Genomic DNA, 15,362 nt, shown 5'->3' on the forward strand with positions numbered 1-15,362 from the left:
TAAAAACGTTTTATATTCTTCATATTCTGTGTGGTGGTCAGTTCACAGCAGTGACAGAAATTATTATTTTCCAATAAGTTTAAATAGATTTTTACCTTTTATGGTAATTTTTTACCTTCAAGCCATTTTTTCTAAAAAATTTTCAAATTCTTATATTTAATCAGTCAATTATAATAAGACATTTGGGCTGTTACCAAGCAAATGAAAGTATCAATCAACAAAATGCATCTTTGCAGCGCAGAGGAAACACAGAAGCTGCTTCTGAAGCGGCATTTAGATGCATTTACACACTGATTAATGCAGGACATTAATATATTTAGCCTGCAGTTACACATGCATAAATAATATTTTAATATTGTAAACATAAAACCTTGAATACTGATATTTGAAATATTACCACACATCCTAAAACAACAATTACGATGTGTAGATTCGGTGGTGAACGCTGTTACCTGCAAACTCCGTCCCACAGGCTTTACAGTGAACGCAGTGCATAGAGCACACAGCAAAGTGCATTTTCATAGCGAAGCCACTCGAAGTCTTTCAACCACTCTCTGAAAACTGTACGCCTTCTATTCGGCTGGTGGATCAACATTCACCACATGATCGCTATCACCAGCACCATTATTTGTAACTTTAGGTGGTTCACAAAAGAAATCTTTTTCTGGCGGTAGTTAGCGGAAAGCAGTGACTGAGAGATTGACAGCTAATATTAACCAATACAAAATCTGCGTTAAAGTTAAGAATGTGAAGACTAAGTTTAATTGGTTATGTAGCCTAACGTTTCATAGAGCGGCAGACAGGTCACCGTATCAACACTCAGAAGGCACATACTCTGAATGTTTTTAGAGAAATGCAAACAGGTTGCACGACAACAATTATATGCACTCGCACAAATGCTCCCAAATATATTTTGAGGTCGCACAGATTAAATTTCAGGAGCATATGCGACCAAAATGGTCGCAATTTCGAGCCTTGCAAATAATATTAACTACTGCAAGAGTTAGCTATTTGCACATTGTTAGTTAAATGTTAGCCTGCTTTAACTAAAGTACAATAAGGTCCCATTAGTTAAAAGTGTTGCCTATTGTTCTTTTTTTTCATTTGAACTTTAATCTTTTGCACTCTAACCTTGAAACACTTGTTTACTTTATATTTTTGTGCATTTTTTTTAAAAATAAAGTATTTCTTTAGTAAAATATCTTTAATACATGTATTTAACTTACAACTTTTACAACTTTTTTTTACTTACTAAATTATATATTGTGACAAAACCATATACCGTGACGAAAGCGTCAACGACTATTGTGAAAATCTGATACGGTCACATACCTAATGTACATACCATTTAATAGGACTTTAAATAGTTACATAATTACCCTATTAAATAGAGTCTGAAGCAGAATTATTTAAAAACCTTGTGTACTTTAAATAAAGTAAATAATTAAAACACATTTTAAAACACATTATTTGAAAAATTTGCATTGCGCCCCTAAATTTTTTTTATGTGCTCCTAAGCACGTGTGCTCCTTGGGAATAAGGTAAGCATCGAGCCCTGATGATGAGGTTCTGAACCATAGCGTGCACGTACTGCGGTCTCGGTTGGGGTTGCTGTGTTCTCTCAGCGCCACCTGGATGTACTGGACCTGCTGAGACACGGCAGACAGCATGCGCTCCTCCAGACGGTTGAACTCGTCAAAGCAGCCCCAGGCTCCCACCTGACACAGACCCACAAAGATGCGGCCCATCGCCTGCAACACAAGACACCGTCAAACCCCTGTGACTGAAGACCTGTTATACACCGATTCCGTGACACCAGTCGCACCTGGAAGTCAAAGGTCTCGTCGCAGTTGAAGACCAGGACGAAGCGGCCCAACTGGTGACCCAGAGCTTTGACAGACTCGGTCTTCCCCGTTCCAGCAGGACCTACAGAACAAGAATGTCCGTCAGCAACCGCACACTTTACATTCAGCTCATGCGCACACATCTGTGTGCTCAACTCCAGCAGGAAAGGTGAGACTGACCGAAGGGCGATCCTCCCAGACGGGCCTCCAGCGCCTGCGTCATGGTCAGGTAGCAGCGGTCGGTCAGCGGCGTCTGCACCAGCTTCTCCTGCACACCCAGGTACTCGAAGCCGTAGTTGAACTTAGCGTTGGCCATCTGAATGGAGAGCTGCTGCAGGACGTCGGTCTGCTTGGGGTCGAAGTAGAAGCGCATCTGGCTGAGCCACTCGAAGGATTTAGGGTTGTCGATCTTGTTCTTGATCAGAGTTCTGGTCACGTCTCTCTGGTGCACCAACTCCGTGATCTACGAATGAAAAACACGCAAGTCACGAACACGTCTGCAGAGCTCGTCATACAGAGTAAATATCTGCATCTATGTGCGTGCATCAGAAGGATGCCTCTGGCTGTTGCATTTCACAGGTTTTACGAAGGTAAGACTTTAAGACCTTTTTAAGGAATAAGCTGACAGGAGCACCATACCTCACTATGTTTTCTAAACATAAATGTGAAGGTGGGCTCAGAGAAACCAATTAATTCAAAGGAAAAACATTTTTCTGACCCCATTAGCAGATATTTGTTTTTGTCTTAAGCAGAAACTTAATTTTGTTCAACTTCTCAGAAAACGAGACTTCATATCTTAATTTTGCATTTCAGGCAAATGTATCTTGTTTTAAGGATGTTTAGATATTTGTACTGGAAAACAAGGCAAAAATACTGAGGAAGATATTCATGTTTTGCAGTGAAGGCAACATGTAATGCCATGACTTTTGTTTTTAAGACTTTCTGCTCTGATTTAAGACCCACAGCCTGGCATTGCTGTTTTTCTGCCCTGAAAACAAATGTGATTGACAGAGACTATAAGCAAGACATGGCTGTATTTTGCACCATGAATGACATCTCCAGCTGCATTAATCTTCAGTTTCACTCATTATCAGCACAGGTGCTTCTGAGGTTCTCACCAGGTGCTCCAGCTTCTTCCTGCGCAGCGGCGGCTGCTCCATCAGAACCGTGTCGGCCAGCAGGTTGAGCGTCGCCTTCACGTTGGCCAGCACGGCCTGCAGCGGACCCATGTCTTCCCCGCCGCCGATGGTGGTCAGAGCGCTCTCCACATTCTCAGACCAGTCGATCTGAGTGGACAGAACCACCAGCTGGGCCTGGACGCAGCGGAGACGGAGGTTAAGCACTCATGAAGACATGTACAGACGCTGGGTTAGTCTCAGAGGACGGGTCACCTGGTATCGGTCGATCCAGTTGATGTAGGTGCTCAGGTCGATGCCCGTGCTCTTGTTGAAGGTGCCCACCTCCGTGACGGACTCAGCCAGCAGCTTAGCCAGCGTCACCCGCATCTCACGCTCCACCAGCGTCAGCCACTCGTTGATCTTCGGATGCTCCGTGATGGACACCGGCGTCTTATAGAGCACCTGAAAACAACAGCACATTCCAGAGGTTTCCCACATGAAGACATCACTCATATTACTGATTCAACTGCACTGACGCTATCAGACGAGATCAAAACCAGAACGGAATCGATCTGAATAACGACACTAATGTCTTCTGCAGAGCTGCTTTACAGCTGAAACGAAGTTTGCATCGACTGAAACAAGCACATAACGGAGGTCCCAGTCTCTCGGGTCGAGCCGTACCTCCTCTCCCTCTCGGGACGAGATGCCCAGCACCTCAGTGTTGTCCTCGTTCAGCAGGATGCTCGAAACTCCAGCGAACATTTTCTTGAAGTGTTTCTGCAGTTTGGCCACATTCTTACTGTTGCCGATGATCTCCAGCAGATCTTCATCACCAACAAAGTAGAACCTGCGGGAAACAGAAATGATGAGTGTTTAGACAACCGTGACAATACGAGTTCAGAATGGACACTGGACGGCTGATACTGTAAAGCCCAAATGTCTGACCTGGGGAAAGACGAGCGCTCTCTCTCCAGATATTCTCCCAGTGCTTTCTGGATCTTTCCCAGCAGGTCAGCGAGTCTCTCCAGCGACCTCTGAACCCCCTGAATGTTCAGGACGTCCATGACCAGAGGAGACTTGGTCACCTTCTTCATCAGGGCCAGAAACTCCGTGCTGATGCTGTGAAATCAAACGAGTCACATGTTAAAGCCTAAAGCCTGCGCTCTTCAGCACACTGATGTAACTGAGTCAGCCGCTGACCTCTGGAAGCGCTGCGTCTCCACAGGAAGCAGGTGTTTGATGTCTGCACTTCCTGTGAAAATGCCTTCCAGGTAAACCCAGCGGCGCTGCACGTCGATCCAGACGTCAAACAGAGCCATGATGCGGTTGAGTTTGTCCTCCCAGCTCAGAGCGTCCTCCTCGAACACCTGCCGAGAACAGAGACGTGTGACGGAGGAACTGCTGTGACGCATCGTTTCTCTCTAACATACGGTTTCTCTCGTTCGGTGTGTACCTTGTAGTAGGGCGAGAGCTTCATGGCAGACACGCTGTTGATGTGCTCCTTGACTTTGTTGAACAGATCGTCCCATCCACGAATCAGGCGGCACTTGTTCTGATAGTTGACAAGGTCGAGTTCGTACGAGTTCCAAACTTCACGAATCTGCAGTGAAGAGGAAACTGTGAACACACATCTTTAAAGAGCACCTATTATTACTCTTTTTACAATATGTAATGTGTGACCCTGGAGCACAAAACAAGTCATAAGGGTCTGGAAATTTCTACATCATCTGAAAGCTGTATAAATAATCTTTCCATTGATGTATGGTTTGTTAGGATAGGACAATATTAGGCTGATACACAACTATTTGAAAATTAAAAAAAACTAAATATTGAGAAAATCATCTTTAAAGTTGTTCAAATGAAGTTCTTAGCAATGCATATTACTAATCAAACATTAAGTTTTGATATATTTACGGTAGGACATTTACTAAATATCTTCATGGAACATGATCTTTACTTAATATCCTAATGATTTTTGGCATAAAAGAAAAATTGACAATTTTGACCCATACCATGTATTTTTGGCTATTGCTACAAACACACCCGTGTCCCCAGAATGTGTGTGTGAAGTTTACCCCACAGACCATTATATCATTTTGAAAATATTGAGTGGAAGCAGAAACAGGCTGTTTTTGTGCATGTCTCTTTAAATGCAAATGAGCTGCTGCTCCCCGCCCCCTTTTCCAGAATAGAGCTGTGCCGTTACAGCTCGTACCTGCTAAAGAACATCTGTGTGGTTTTTATTATCATGTCCATTGCATTAAAATCATGCGTTTAAGCCATATTAGTTTAAACTTCTGATATACGGGTTTTCTGAGCGCACACATCCGAAGCATCCGTCACACGGCATGCAAGTACTAAACTAAGCTCTCCTTCATGTCTTATTGCACTTAAACTGTCAAATACACACAAGTTACGAAACTAGTGTGTTATGTCTGTGAAGGTAAACAGCTGGGGTGTTTATATTAGATCTGTGACAGGTGTGTGACGGAGTCGGACCTGCTTGAGGAACTCCTCGAGAGCCATCTCTCCCTGCGCCACCAGCAGCACGTCCTTCACCACCATCTCGTTCTTCTGCAGGTCCACGTCCCAGATCTGACCCAGACTCAGCTCGGACAGAACCCAGTTCACATGCAGACGCTTCATCAGCTGCTTCCAGTGCCGGTCCTTCAGCGCCTCCGACTTCAGCTCGATCACCAGCATGTTCACCTGAAGAGGACACAGGGAACGGTTTAGGCGTTTCAGCGGCTCTATCCCAGCATCCTCCGCTGGTAACGCAGGACCGGCTCACCTTCATGTACCCCTTGAGCAGTCTCTGCACGTACTCGTAGGAGGCGTACTGCCGCAGACGAGCGGGGAAGTTCTTCAGCTGGTTGAGGAGAGCGTCCAGACTCTGGCGCAGCTGTACAGAAGAAGAACACAGACTCAGTGAAAGCCAGGCTCGGGTATGAGTCACACGAGACGGCAGGTGTGTCGCTCACCTTCCGCGGCTGCACAGAGACCCACGGCTGCTCCTTCATCTGATCGATCTGCTCCCAGACCTTCGACAGCTCCGACCAAACACCCTTCAGATCCTGCAGCTCCTCCAGAGCCACCTGACGAACAACACGGACACGACACGCGTTAACAAGAGCAGAATCTTCAACATACAGTTTGATCTCTAAATGATGTGTGAGAAAACTGAGAAAAGTTAATATTAAGCTGACTGAACCCAGCGTGTTTTCATGCACTGGACAGTTTTGAGCTGTTTTTCTTCCATATCACGACTAATGGAAAGAAAACATCCAAAATACACATTTAACGGTTTATTTTATCGCACTTTATCTATAGATTTCAATCTCAATCCATTAGGGATGCAACGATGCACCGTGAGCCGGTTGAACATCGATACAAATATGTGACGATTCAAATCGGTTGATATGTTAAACGAATCGAGATACATTTGTGGGTGGAGTTTATATGAATGCATCACTCAGGGTGACAGTCTTTAGAAAAGTTTTAATGATAGTTTATTTTCATCTCGTCTCTGTATAGTTCATACTAGTGTAGCGTTCATAAGCTGCTGCTTGGTTTACGGCGGCGGTAACCAAGGAAATGCTGTATCTGCTGCTGCATGAGCGCCTCCTGCTGTCAGAGAGTGCATCTGCGTCTCGCTCAGAGCTTCTGCCGTTTCGGTCTCGCTCCGATATGACTTATGTAGTATAGTTTCACAAAACTAAAGTCTGATCATTCGGTTTTTGTTTTAAAATGTCAAATTATATAATATAATTTAGATTAAAAACTGCTCATGCTGCATGTATTCAGCATCTTTGTTTGCATTGTGATTCAAATGCAGTGGTTGCCTCTAATTTTAAATGGAAAGAGCACAGACAAAGCCTTTGTTTACATGAAGAGATTTGTGTCTTATTTATTTGATTAGATTTGGGGCTTGTTTTAAAACTTAAATTTAGTTTTGTTATTTGACATTTCAATTTCACAAAGAAATGTGCAGTATTTTGTCCAAGCAATAATAAAAAGACACCTTTTCATCGCGAATCGCATCGCGAGTGAATCGTTACAGCTCTATTCTGAAGGTTTGTTCATATTTCATTCACACTGATTTCTAAAGCATTTTACTCCTAAAATCATGATGAAAATGTGTTCGTTTTCTGACTTATGGCGCAATAAAAATAGAAATCCAAATTCCCCTCTGGAAAAACCTTTAACTCGACTTCAACAAAATCAAACAAGAATTTTAAACCTGGCTTTATCCAACATTCAGATTTCTGCATATTAGTGTGCATTTAATTAGATTAAATGCCTCGTTTGCATATGTAAACGAAATTTCTGAAATCTTAAAGACTTAATGTACTGTGATTTACCAAATGGGGAAAGTACGGTGATATCTATCAGTAAGGGTTCATCGACAGCTCAAACATCTATAGATTCTGATGGACTCTGTGATTGTTAGCTGGGTTGTGTCTCTTTAAAACCTCTTTAGAACTCCGTTCATAACAGAGACGCTTGTAAAGTCGTGGCGCACCTGCACTCTCTCCTCGCTGCTGCTCAGCAGACCCGTGTCCGTCAGCTCCAGCGCCTCTTTGGCCTTCGCACACTTCTCTCTGTCGTCCTTCAGACGCCCGAACTTGCCCTCGTAGATGGTGAGCGACTGCAGCGCCTCCTCTGGACGCAGACTGCCCTGCAGCGACAACAAGCAGACAGACTCTGAAAGAGGCTGAAAAAGACCTGAAAACAGCATTCATCTCCAGACACGTACTGCCACGGGTTTGGTCTTCTCCCAGTCTGACAGCAGGTCCGTGGTGCGGTTCTCCACCGCGCGGTCCTCCTGCACGATCTTCATCTGGAGGTTAGCCACCTGCTGCTGGATGGCCGTGTCTTTGCGCTTCATGATGTCGCTGAAGGCGCCCCACTCGCCCTCGATGTTATCGATGTACAGCCAGGAGGGAGGGAACTGGAACCGCTGCTTCTCCAGCAGACGCTGGCCGTTGCGGAACAGCTGCATGAGACCAGAGACTTTAATAACGTTTGCTCCAGAGAATCGTGTTTAAGACTCTGTACGAGGCAGATTGTACTCACGTCCACTTGCTTCTCAAACTGTTTGATCTTGCGTTTAAGCGCCTGCACGTACGTGATGAAGGTCACAGCATCAGAGGTGCTCGCCGTATCCACCGAATGCTGCTCCAGCTCTTGACGAGACTGCAAGAGGATCACAGAACAGTTCAGAACATTCGCTTGAGCATCAAACATGACCTGTCCCTTCAGCGAGAGCTCGGCCCACCTTGGAGATCTGCGAGTGGAAGTCCTGCATGTTGTTGCCCAGCATCTGTCCAAACTTACTGAGCACCTCCTTATGCCACGAGTCGTACTTCAGATTCACCTTAGATTGGACCTAAACGACACGTTAAAAGAGACACTTCAGCGTGATCATTCGTGGAGATAAACCTCAAGACTGAACCGTGAGCGGCTCGCTCCTGACCTTGCCGTAGTCGATGACGGCCGGTCCGAACTCCTTCCTGGTTTCTGCGTTGTCAAACGTGCCTCGAGCTTTGCGGATCTGCACGAGCAGCGCCTGCCACTTGTTGAGATCTTCTCCCAGACGGTTGTAGATGTGGAATATTCCCAAAAAATCCCGGAAAGTTTCCAAACTTTCTGGAATATTTCCCAAATTTATTGGGAATTTTCCACCTTTTTGCAACCCTAAGTGTGAGAGAGTGTGCGCGTGCGATGGATTGCGTGTGATGGAGTGCGCGAGAGAGAGCGCGTTTCACTTCCATAGTATTTTTTGGCATTCTATGGAAGTCAATGGCTACCAGCAACTGTTTGGTTACTAGCAGGCTTAACAGAGTGAGTAAATGAAGACGGAATGAACTGAAAACTGAAGACGAATGCAGAGCAAACAAACAAACACACAGACCTGATATCTCTGACTCTGGATTCTGGGTAGAGACAGAATGACCATCTTCCAAGCAAACATCTCCTGGTAAAGCCTGTAGCGGCAGTCTTCGATCGGCGGGTTCAGATAGATCACCTGGTTCGTGATCCTCAATTCATGGATGACATTCTGTTTGGACGAAGAAAACGTTTGTGTGAAGTTATGAATCCTCAATGCACACAGGCTCAGAACTACAGGACGACGTCTTGCCTTAATCTTGGGATCTCCGCCGGGCTTGTGACTGACTTGAGGAGCCTCGGTGTCCATGTCCACATCAGCCTTGTCCTCCATCTGTCCCATGAGAACCTGCGTCCAGGTTTTGAGACCCGCCTGCAGACGCACCCCGAGGATGCGCTCGATCTACGGAGGAAACACGATCACATCTGATCAAACACCACTCTCTCCGGACAGACTCTGCGCTTCTGTCCAGCTGGACTCACCTCGATGTCCAGTTTATTGACCCAGATGGGCAGGTTGGAGTACGAGTGCAGGTTCAGGTCGTCCACAGCCTTCTGGATGCGGTTGAGGATCTCCGTGAACATCTTATTCTCGTACATGCAGGTTTCCAGCGAGCGCACCTCCAGATCAATCTTCTCCTCGAGCAGAAGAAGATCATCCACCTAAGAGCGGAACACACACAAACCAACATGACATTCACATCTCTTTTCATCCGGACTGTAAACACTACACAGCTACACTACCAACCGAATCATGGACACACACCACTGAATTTATTTAAAGCTTTAATCAGAAGCTCAGTTTTAACCAGGCATCCATAAAATGGTCCCGGCCACTGCAAAGTGAATTAAATAATGACAAAAACACCGTTAAACAGCACAAAATAAATAGGCCTAATTAAAAAATGTATATAGAATATGTGACCCTGGAGCACAAAATCAGTCATACGGGTCAATTTTTCAAAATTGAGATGTATAGATCATCTGAAAGCTGAATAAATATTTCCATTGATGTATGGTTTGTTAGGATAGAACAATATTTGGCTGAGATACAACTATTTGAAAATCTGGAATCTGAGGGTGCAAAAAAATCTAAATATTGAGAAAATCATCTTTAAAGTTGTTCAAATTAAGTTCTTAGCAATGCATATTACTAATCAAACATTAAGTTTTGATATATTTACGGTAGGAAGTTTACAAAATATCTTCATGGAACATGATCTTTACTTAACATCCTAATGATTTTTGGCATAAAAGAGAAATGTATAATTTTGACCCATACAATGTATTGTTGGCCATTGCTACAAATATCCCCCAGCGACTTAACACTGCTTTTGTGCTGCAGGGTCACATGTATTAGAGTGTACTACAATCGTAGATTAGGAAATCGCCAGCAAAGCTTAACCTCAAACTGACGCTTCTCTTTTTAATATCTATCAGTGGTGTGTGTGTGTCCAGTCATCTGACTGGTGCTCTAGTTTAACTGGTCTTGAGCTGGTCGACCTTTTCTTGGAAGTTGAAGACGGTTTCGGCCAGACGCTGGACGTACGGGTCGAGTTTGTAGGACTCCCAGACCAGAGAGATGCCCTCGGTGACGAGCGCCTGCACCTCCTTCTTCAGGCCGGCCACCAGCAGCGAGATGGACATCCTCTCCTCCACCTTCTCGCAGGTGCGCTCGTAGGTGCGGACGCTCTCGATGAGCGAGATGGCGAAGGGATACAGCTGATTGGCCTGATGGGCTTTGTTGACGATGGCCAGCGGCACGCGGAAGCTCAGCCACTTCAGGTTGCGCACCTCTTTGGAGAGCGTGATGATCTCGGGCAGGAAGTTGACCCTGAGCTTGAGCACGGTGCCGGTGCGTCCGCGGGCACGCGTGTTCTCGATGGTGAAGATGCGGCCCGACACGCCCAGGTTGCGCTGCTGCACCTTCCTTGCCCAGTCGTCGAAGATCTCCTGCGTGTTGAGCTTGGCGCGGAAGCTGTCGCCGTCCTGCTTGAGCTTCAGACCCTCCACGTGGTTTTCCCAGCCCTTCCCGAGGACGTCTTCCACGCGCTTCATGTAGGCCGTCAGCTGCCGGTCGATCTGCTTGGCCCAGATGATGGAGCCGGAGACGGGAGGCAGGTCTCGCACGTGGCTCATCTTGCACGACTGGCTCTGAGGATACTGCACCTTGAACTTGTCGTGCAGAGCCTCGATGTCGTCTTTGACGCGCTGGATGAGCTGCGTCTGGTACTCTCGGATGGCTCCGCGGATGTGCGGCCGCACGAACAGGGCGTTGAAGCGGGAGAAGATGCGGAACATCTCGTTGGCGTTCTTGGCGGTGCCCAGCTGGTCTCGCAGGCGTGCCGTGATGCGTGTCTCCACGCGGTCGATGCGCTCGTCGTAGCGCTTCATGGCCGCTTCCCAGGCCTCCACTCCCTCCTTCGAGACGTCCAGTCCGTCCACTTCCTTCACGTTTTCGTAGGCCAGATTGACTTCCTCAATGGCGTTGACGTCTGCGGCATCGAAGAGCACCTCAGCCACCTTCATATCGTCAGGCTCGGCCGTGTTTCCCGGAGCATGCTGGGGCACGGCGGACACCTGGAGAGAGGCAGTCTTTCATTAGTTTTAATGCATCCAGACTTTTACACATCTGATACAACTCGAGCTGATTTTTGTGCACGTACGATTAGAATCCCATTTAGTAAGTGTGGATGGCAAGACAAAAACACATGAAATAATTTTTACAAATATGTTTCAAGCTACATTCATATGTGGTTTTAGCTTCTGTGCCTCATAAGTCGCCAAGGCAACATGTTGTTACATTGTAAGAGCATCTATATTGTAGCTGTTTTTTTTTTGTCAGCACACCAATGCAACATCACTGCCACAGAAATCAATGAAGATATTGTAAACTGGATCTGAAGCGTTGTGATACAAAGCGTGGACTGTCAATCAGACTCCAATCGGATGCACAAATAATCAGATTTCAGAATCAGGGACTGACAGTGTGAATGTATCAAGGGACAAACCCTAATTTTAGGATTGTCTCCTGTTCACGTCTGTAGCTGTATGTTAATGCTTATATATTAATATGAACTAAAACGTTTCTGACAGACGATGTCATCTCAATCCTGTCTGTTTTGTCACAAACTCAATTTGAGGCTTGTCAGGGAACAATCTGATTAATGAAGGCTGGTCAAAAGAATCACAGATCAGAATAATCACATCCAGAAGCCGTCAAGAGTCATACCTGAGGTCTGAGCACGCGAACGATGACGGCTCTCAGCTGCTCGTGTTGCCGTCTGAAGCGCCGCATGTGGTCCAAGCGGGCCTGGAGCTTGCGGTGGGCCGGACTGAGACGCCACACCATCTTCAGATTCTCCTCCCTCTTCCTCTTCACAATGTCCCTCAGGAGCACCTGCAGCTTCTCGTACTCATCCTCCCACGTCTGGAAGACCTCGAAACACGCCACCATCACCTGCGGAGGAAGAAGAGCGTGAGGCGTGAGCTGCAGAGCATCGCTGCGGGGAGAGCGAGTGCCGTCTCATCAGCCGTACCTTCTCAAACTCCTCGTACGCCACGTGCATGAGCTTGCGAGTGCCCAGCACTTTGAGCAGCTGAGAGCTCAGGTCTCTGGAGATGGCCTCCACCAGACGCAGCGCACGCTGGATGGGGTACTTGGTGTTCCGGATCTTGCGCAGGTGATTGAAGATGGCCATCAGCGCCTGACGGATCTTGTCGAGCTCAGTGGCCGACAGGAGATCGTTGAGAGGAAAGTCCTTCATCAGAGGGTTGTAGTCGTTCACCGTCTCCACAGCCTGCTTCAGGCCTGAGAGAAACACACCAGAGCGTTCACAAGCGTGCAGCATCATGGAGATGGCTCTCGGACAGACGGCTCACCTGTGTCGGTGTCGAAGCTGACCGTGGCGTGGAAGCGTTTGCCGTGTTTGAGGATGTCGAGCGTCAGCAGCACCTCCGGACTCTCCCTCTTCTCCTGGATGCGGTTCAGGGCTCGCTCCAGGTTCAGCCAGAAGCTGATCTCCTGCAGAGCCGTTCCAGACGCAGGGTCTCGGTCCAGTTTAGTCACCTGAAAGAAACGGCAGACAGACCTGAAATCCTGATCGACTGTAGGCTAGGCCTGCACACATCATCGGTGCTAAGAATGGAACAATTCAGTGAACCTTTAGACCAGTGGTTCCCAAACCTGTCCTAGAGGACCCCCTGCCCTGTACATTTTGTATGTCTCCCTAATCAGACACACCCAATTTATTTCTTGCAGTCTCTACTAACAAGATGATGAGTTGAATCAGGTGTGTTAGATGACGGAGACATACAAAATGTGCAGGGCAGGGGGTCCTCCAGGACAGGTTTGAAAACATACAGGTTACAATCCTTACAAAGTGCTGGGGTGGATGATATAATTTTTAATTGATCTTCATTTCGATTAACCTTTTTTCACTAAACATTTTTGTAGCGCATCTGCCATCCAGCAATCACAACAAGCTTTGTGCTATGTTACTTTGTGCTTTTACAGCCAATTTGAAACTTGAATGTGTGAGGCTCCCGGTGTCGCTTCCGGTGCCATTTGCTTCCAGTTATTTTTAGCTCTACAGAAACAGTAATGTTTAATTAAAATGGTTTATATGTTAGCTGATCTCTTGCAGAGCCGTTCCAGACGCAGGGTCTCGGTCCAGTTTAGTCACCTGAAAGAAACGGCAGACAGACCTGAAATCCTGATCGACTGTAGGCTAGGCCTGCACACATCATCGGTGCTAAGAATGGAACAATTCAGTGAACCTTTAGACCAGTGGTTCCCAAACCTGTCCTAGAGGACCCCCTGCCCTGTACATTTTGTATGTCTCCCTAATCAGACACACCCAATTTATTTCTTGCAGTCTCTACTAATGAGCTAATGAGTGGAATCAGGTGTGTTAGATAAGGGAGACATACAAAAGGAAAAAAAAAAAAAACCCGGTTTCCTGATGTGTTTTATATTTGCTGCATCAGGCTTTTATGGCTCATACAGTGTGATACAGTGAGAATATAGATGAAAAAAAACAGCACACTTTATTCAGAGACTCAAACGGAGCAAAAACAAGCAATTTGGTGCAGATGCTGATATTTACATGGCCAAAAAGTAAGATGAAGTTCAGATCCTAACGTAAATTTATAACTGCATTTATTTTAGCGAACTACTTCGGTAAAATTGCATAAATATCACTTTGTCTCCCAGTTTTGCAATGTAATGTTTCCCACGTATCGGCATGCAATTTCTCATGTGCAAGTTGTTCATTAAGCCTGTGTTTAGATTTCCATCTGATCGTCATTAATGCGGAGCAAAAGATGACGTCAGTAAAAGATCTGCTGTTTTCTTCACCCAGAAAGAATGAGGCTTCAAATTAAACTGATTTGATGCACCAATTAAGCTTGTGATTCGTGTGGGGAAACTATCAGGACACCATTTCAAGGTTTTTGTACGTCTGCACCAATACCATTAAACATCACAATACTGCAGTTCTGATTTACATAACATTTCATTGATTTTCTACAACTTTTATTTATATAAACCAGCAGGTTGAGTAAATAAGATGGAGCCTAGGCTCTCCTAACTGGACGAATGTGAAGCGTGATCACGACACATCATACTGTGAGGCATCTGCCCTGTTTTTAATTGCAGTAGTTAGTACGGTGATGTCCTCTGAAGGTCAGCGAGTCTCAAACCTTCTGTATCTCCCGGATCCAGCGGTTGACTCCAGACTGCAGCTGGTTCAGGAAGCTGGGATCCTCCACTTTATCCCCGAAGTCTGTGACCTTGGGCTTCTCTGCGCGCTCGTAGCACTGCTTGGCCACGTTGGTGATGATGGGGTGGATGAGCAGGCTGATCTCGGGGATCTCGATGTTCTGCTGCAGGTGCAGTAAGCCCATCTCCAGCTCCGCGATCTTCTTCTCCACCGAAGGGGCCATCTTATCTCCATCCCTGCGCAGACACACAGACACGATGAGGCACGGCTTATGTGTGTGTGTGTGTGTGTGTGTGTGTGTGTGTGAGAGACACACGTTACTCTCTCGTTACCTGTCGGCTTTGCCAGACTCTCGGATGTAGGATTTGAAGTACGGAGACACAGCATTGCTGATGAAGGAGTGCAGCGTCTCGTACGGAGAGTCTTCGCTCAGAGTCAGAACTCGCACCTGAGTGGAGATGGGTTTGTCCGCATCAATCACTCCGGTCCGCTTGATCAGGGCCAGGCTGAAAGATCAAGATCAGGTGTTTCTGATCAGAACACGACAAGACCACATCGGAGTCACCAGCTCACGCTCTGCGCTCGTTACCTGTTTGATTTGAGCCCGTAATGGATGTCGATGCTGATGCTGTAGGAAATGCACTCGCGCTCCTCCTCGCCTTCATCACCTACATCCTCTGCAGAACAACGACAAACAACCAGCCGTTTGTGATAAATCAGCTCGTCTTTATTTGAACATTCAGCACATCGTCTGACGTGAACACAGCAGACACACACACACACAC

The 15,362-nt window shown here is 46.3% G+C and overlaps 1 protein-coding gene across 1 annotated transcript in view; it reads right to left on the minus strand.

Annotated features, from left to right (window-relative positions):
- The window catches only part of LOC107573118 (cytoplasmic dynein 1 heavy chain 1), a gene marked incomplete at its 5' end in the record, with an annotated part of 48,040 nt that extends 32,692 nt beyond the window's left edge, over window positions 1-15,348 (minus strand). The window contains 28 exon segments of the mRNA XM_016259569.1: window positions 1,592-1,751; window positions 1,826-1,926; window positions 2,025-2,307; window positions 2,963-3,157; window positions 3,236-3,424; window positions 3,647-3,812; window positions 3,911-4,084; window positions 4,166-4,332; window positions 4,419-4,565; window positions 5,465-5,674; window positions 5,757-5,867; window positions 5,947-6,060; window positions 7,488-7,643; window positions 7,722-7,961; window positions 8,042-8,161; window positions 8,244-8,354; window positions 8,442-8,579; window positions 8,582-8,771; window positions 8,872-9,026; window positions 9,108-9,257; window positions 9,338-9,517; window positions 10,358-11,434; window positions 12,087-12,314; window positions 12,394-12,665; window positions 12,737-12,923; window positions 14,558-14,813; window positions 14,910-15,083; window positions 15,167-15,348. Of these exon segments, the coding sequence (XP_016115055.1) occupies window positions 1,592-1,751; window positions 1,826-1,926; window positions 2,025-2,307; window positions 2,963-3,157; window positions 3,236-3,424; window positions 3,647-3,812; window positions 3,911-4,084; window positions 4,166-4,332; window positions 4,419-4,565; window positions 5,465-5,674; window positions 5,757-5,867; window positions 5,947-6,060; window positions 7,488-7,643; window positions 7,722-7,961; window positions 8,042-8,161; window positions 8,244-8,354; window positions 8,442-8,579; window positions 8,582-8,771; window positions 8,872-9,026; window positions 9,108-9,257; window positions 9,338-9,517; window positions 10,358-11,434; window positions 12,087-12,314; window positions 12,394-12,665; window positions 12,737-12,923; window positions 14,558-14,813; window positions 14,910-15,083; window positions 15,167-15,348 (5,833 nt within the window).
- Between the last annotated feature and the right edge of the window lie 14 nt (window positions 15,349-15,362).

Source organism: Sinocyclocheilus grahami, unplaced genomic scaffold, assembly GCF_001515645.1.
Source record: "Sinocyclocheilus grahami isolate Dianchi unplaced genomic scaffold, SAMN03320097.WGS_v1.1 scaffold1870.1, whole genome shotgun sequence".
NCBI lineage: Eukaryota > Metazoa > Chordata > Actinopteri > Cypriniformes > Cyprinidae > Sinocyclocheilus > Sinocyclocheilus grahami.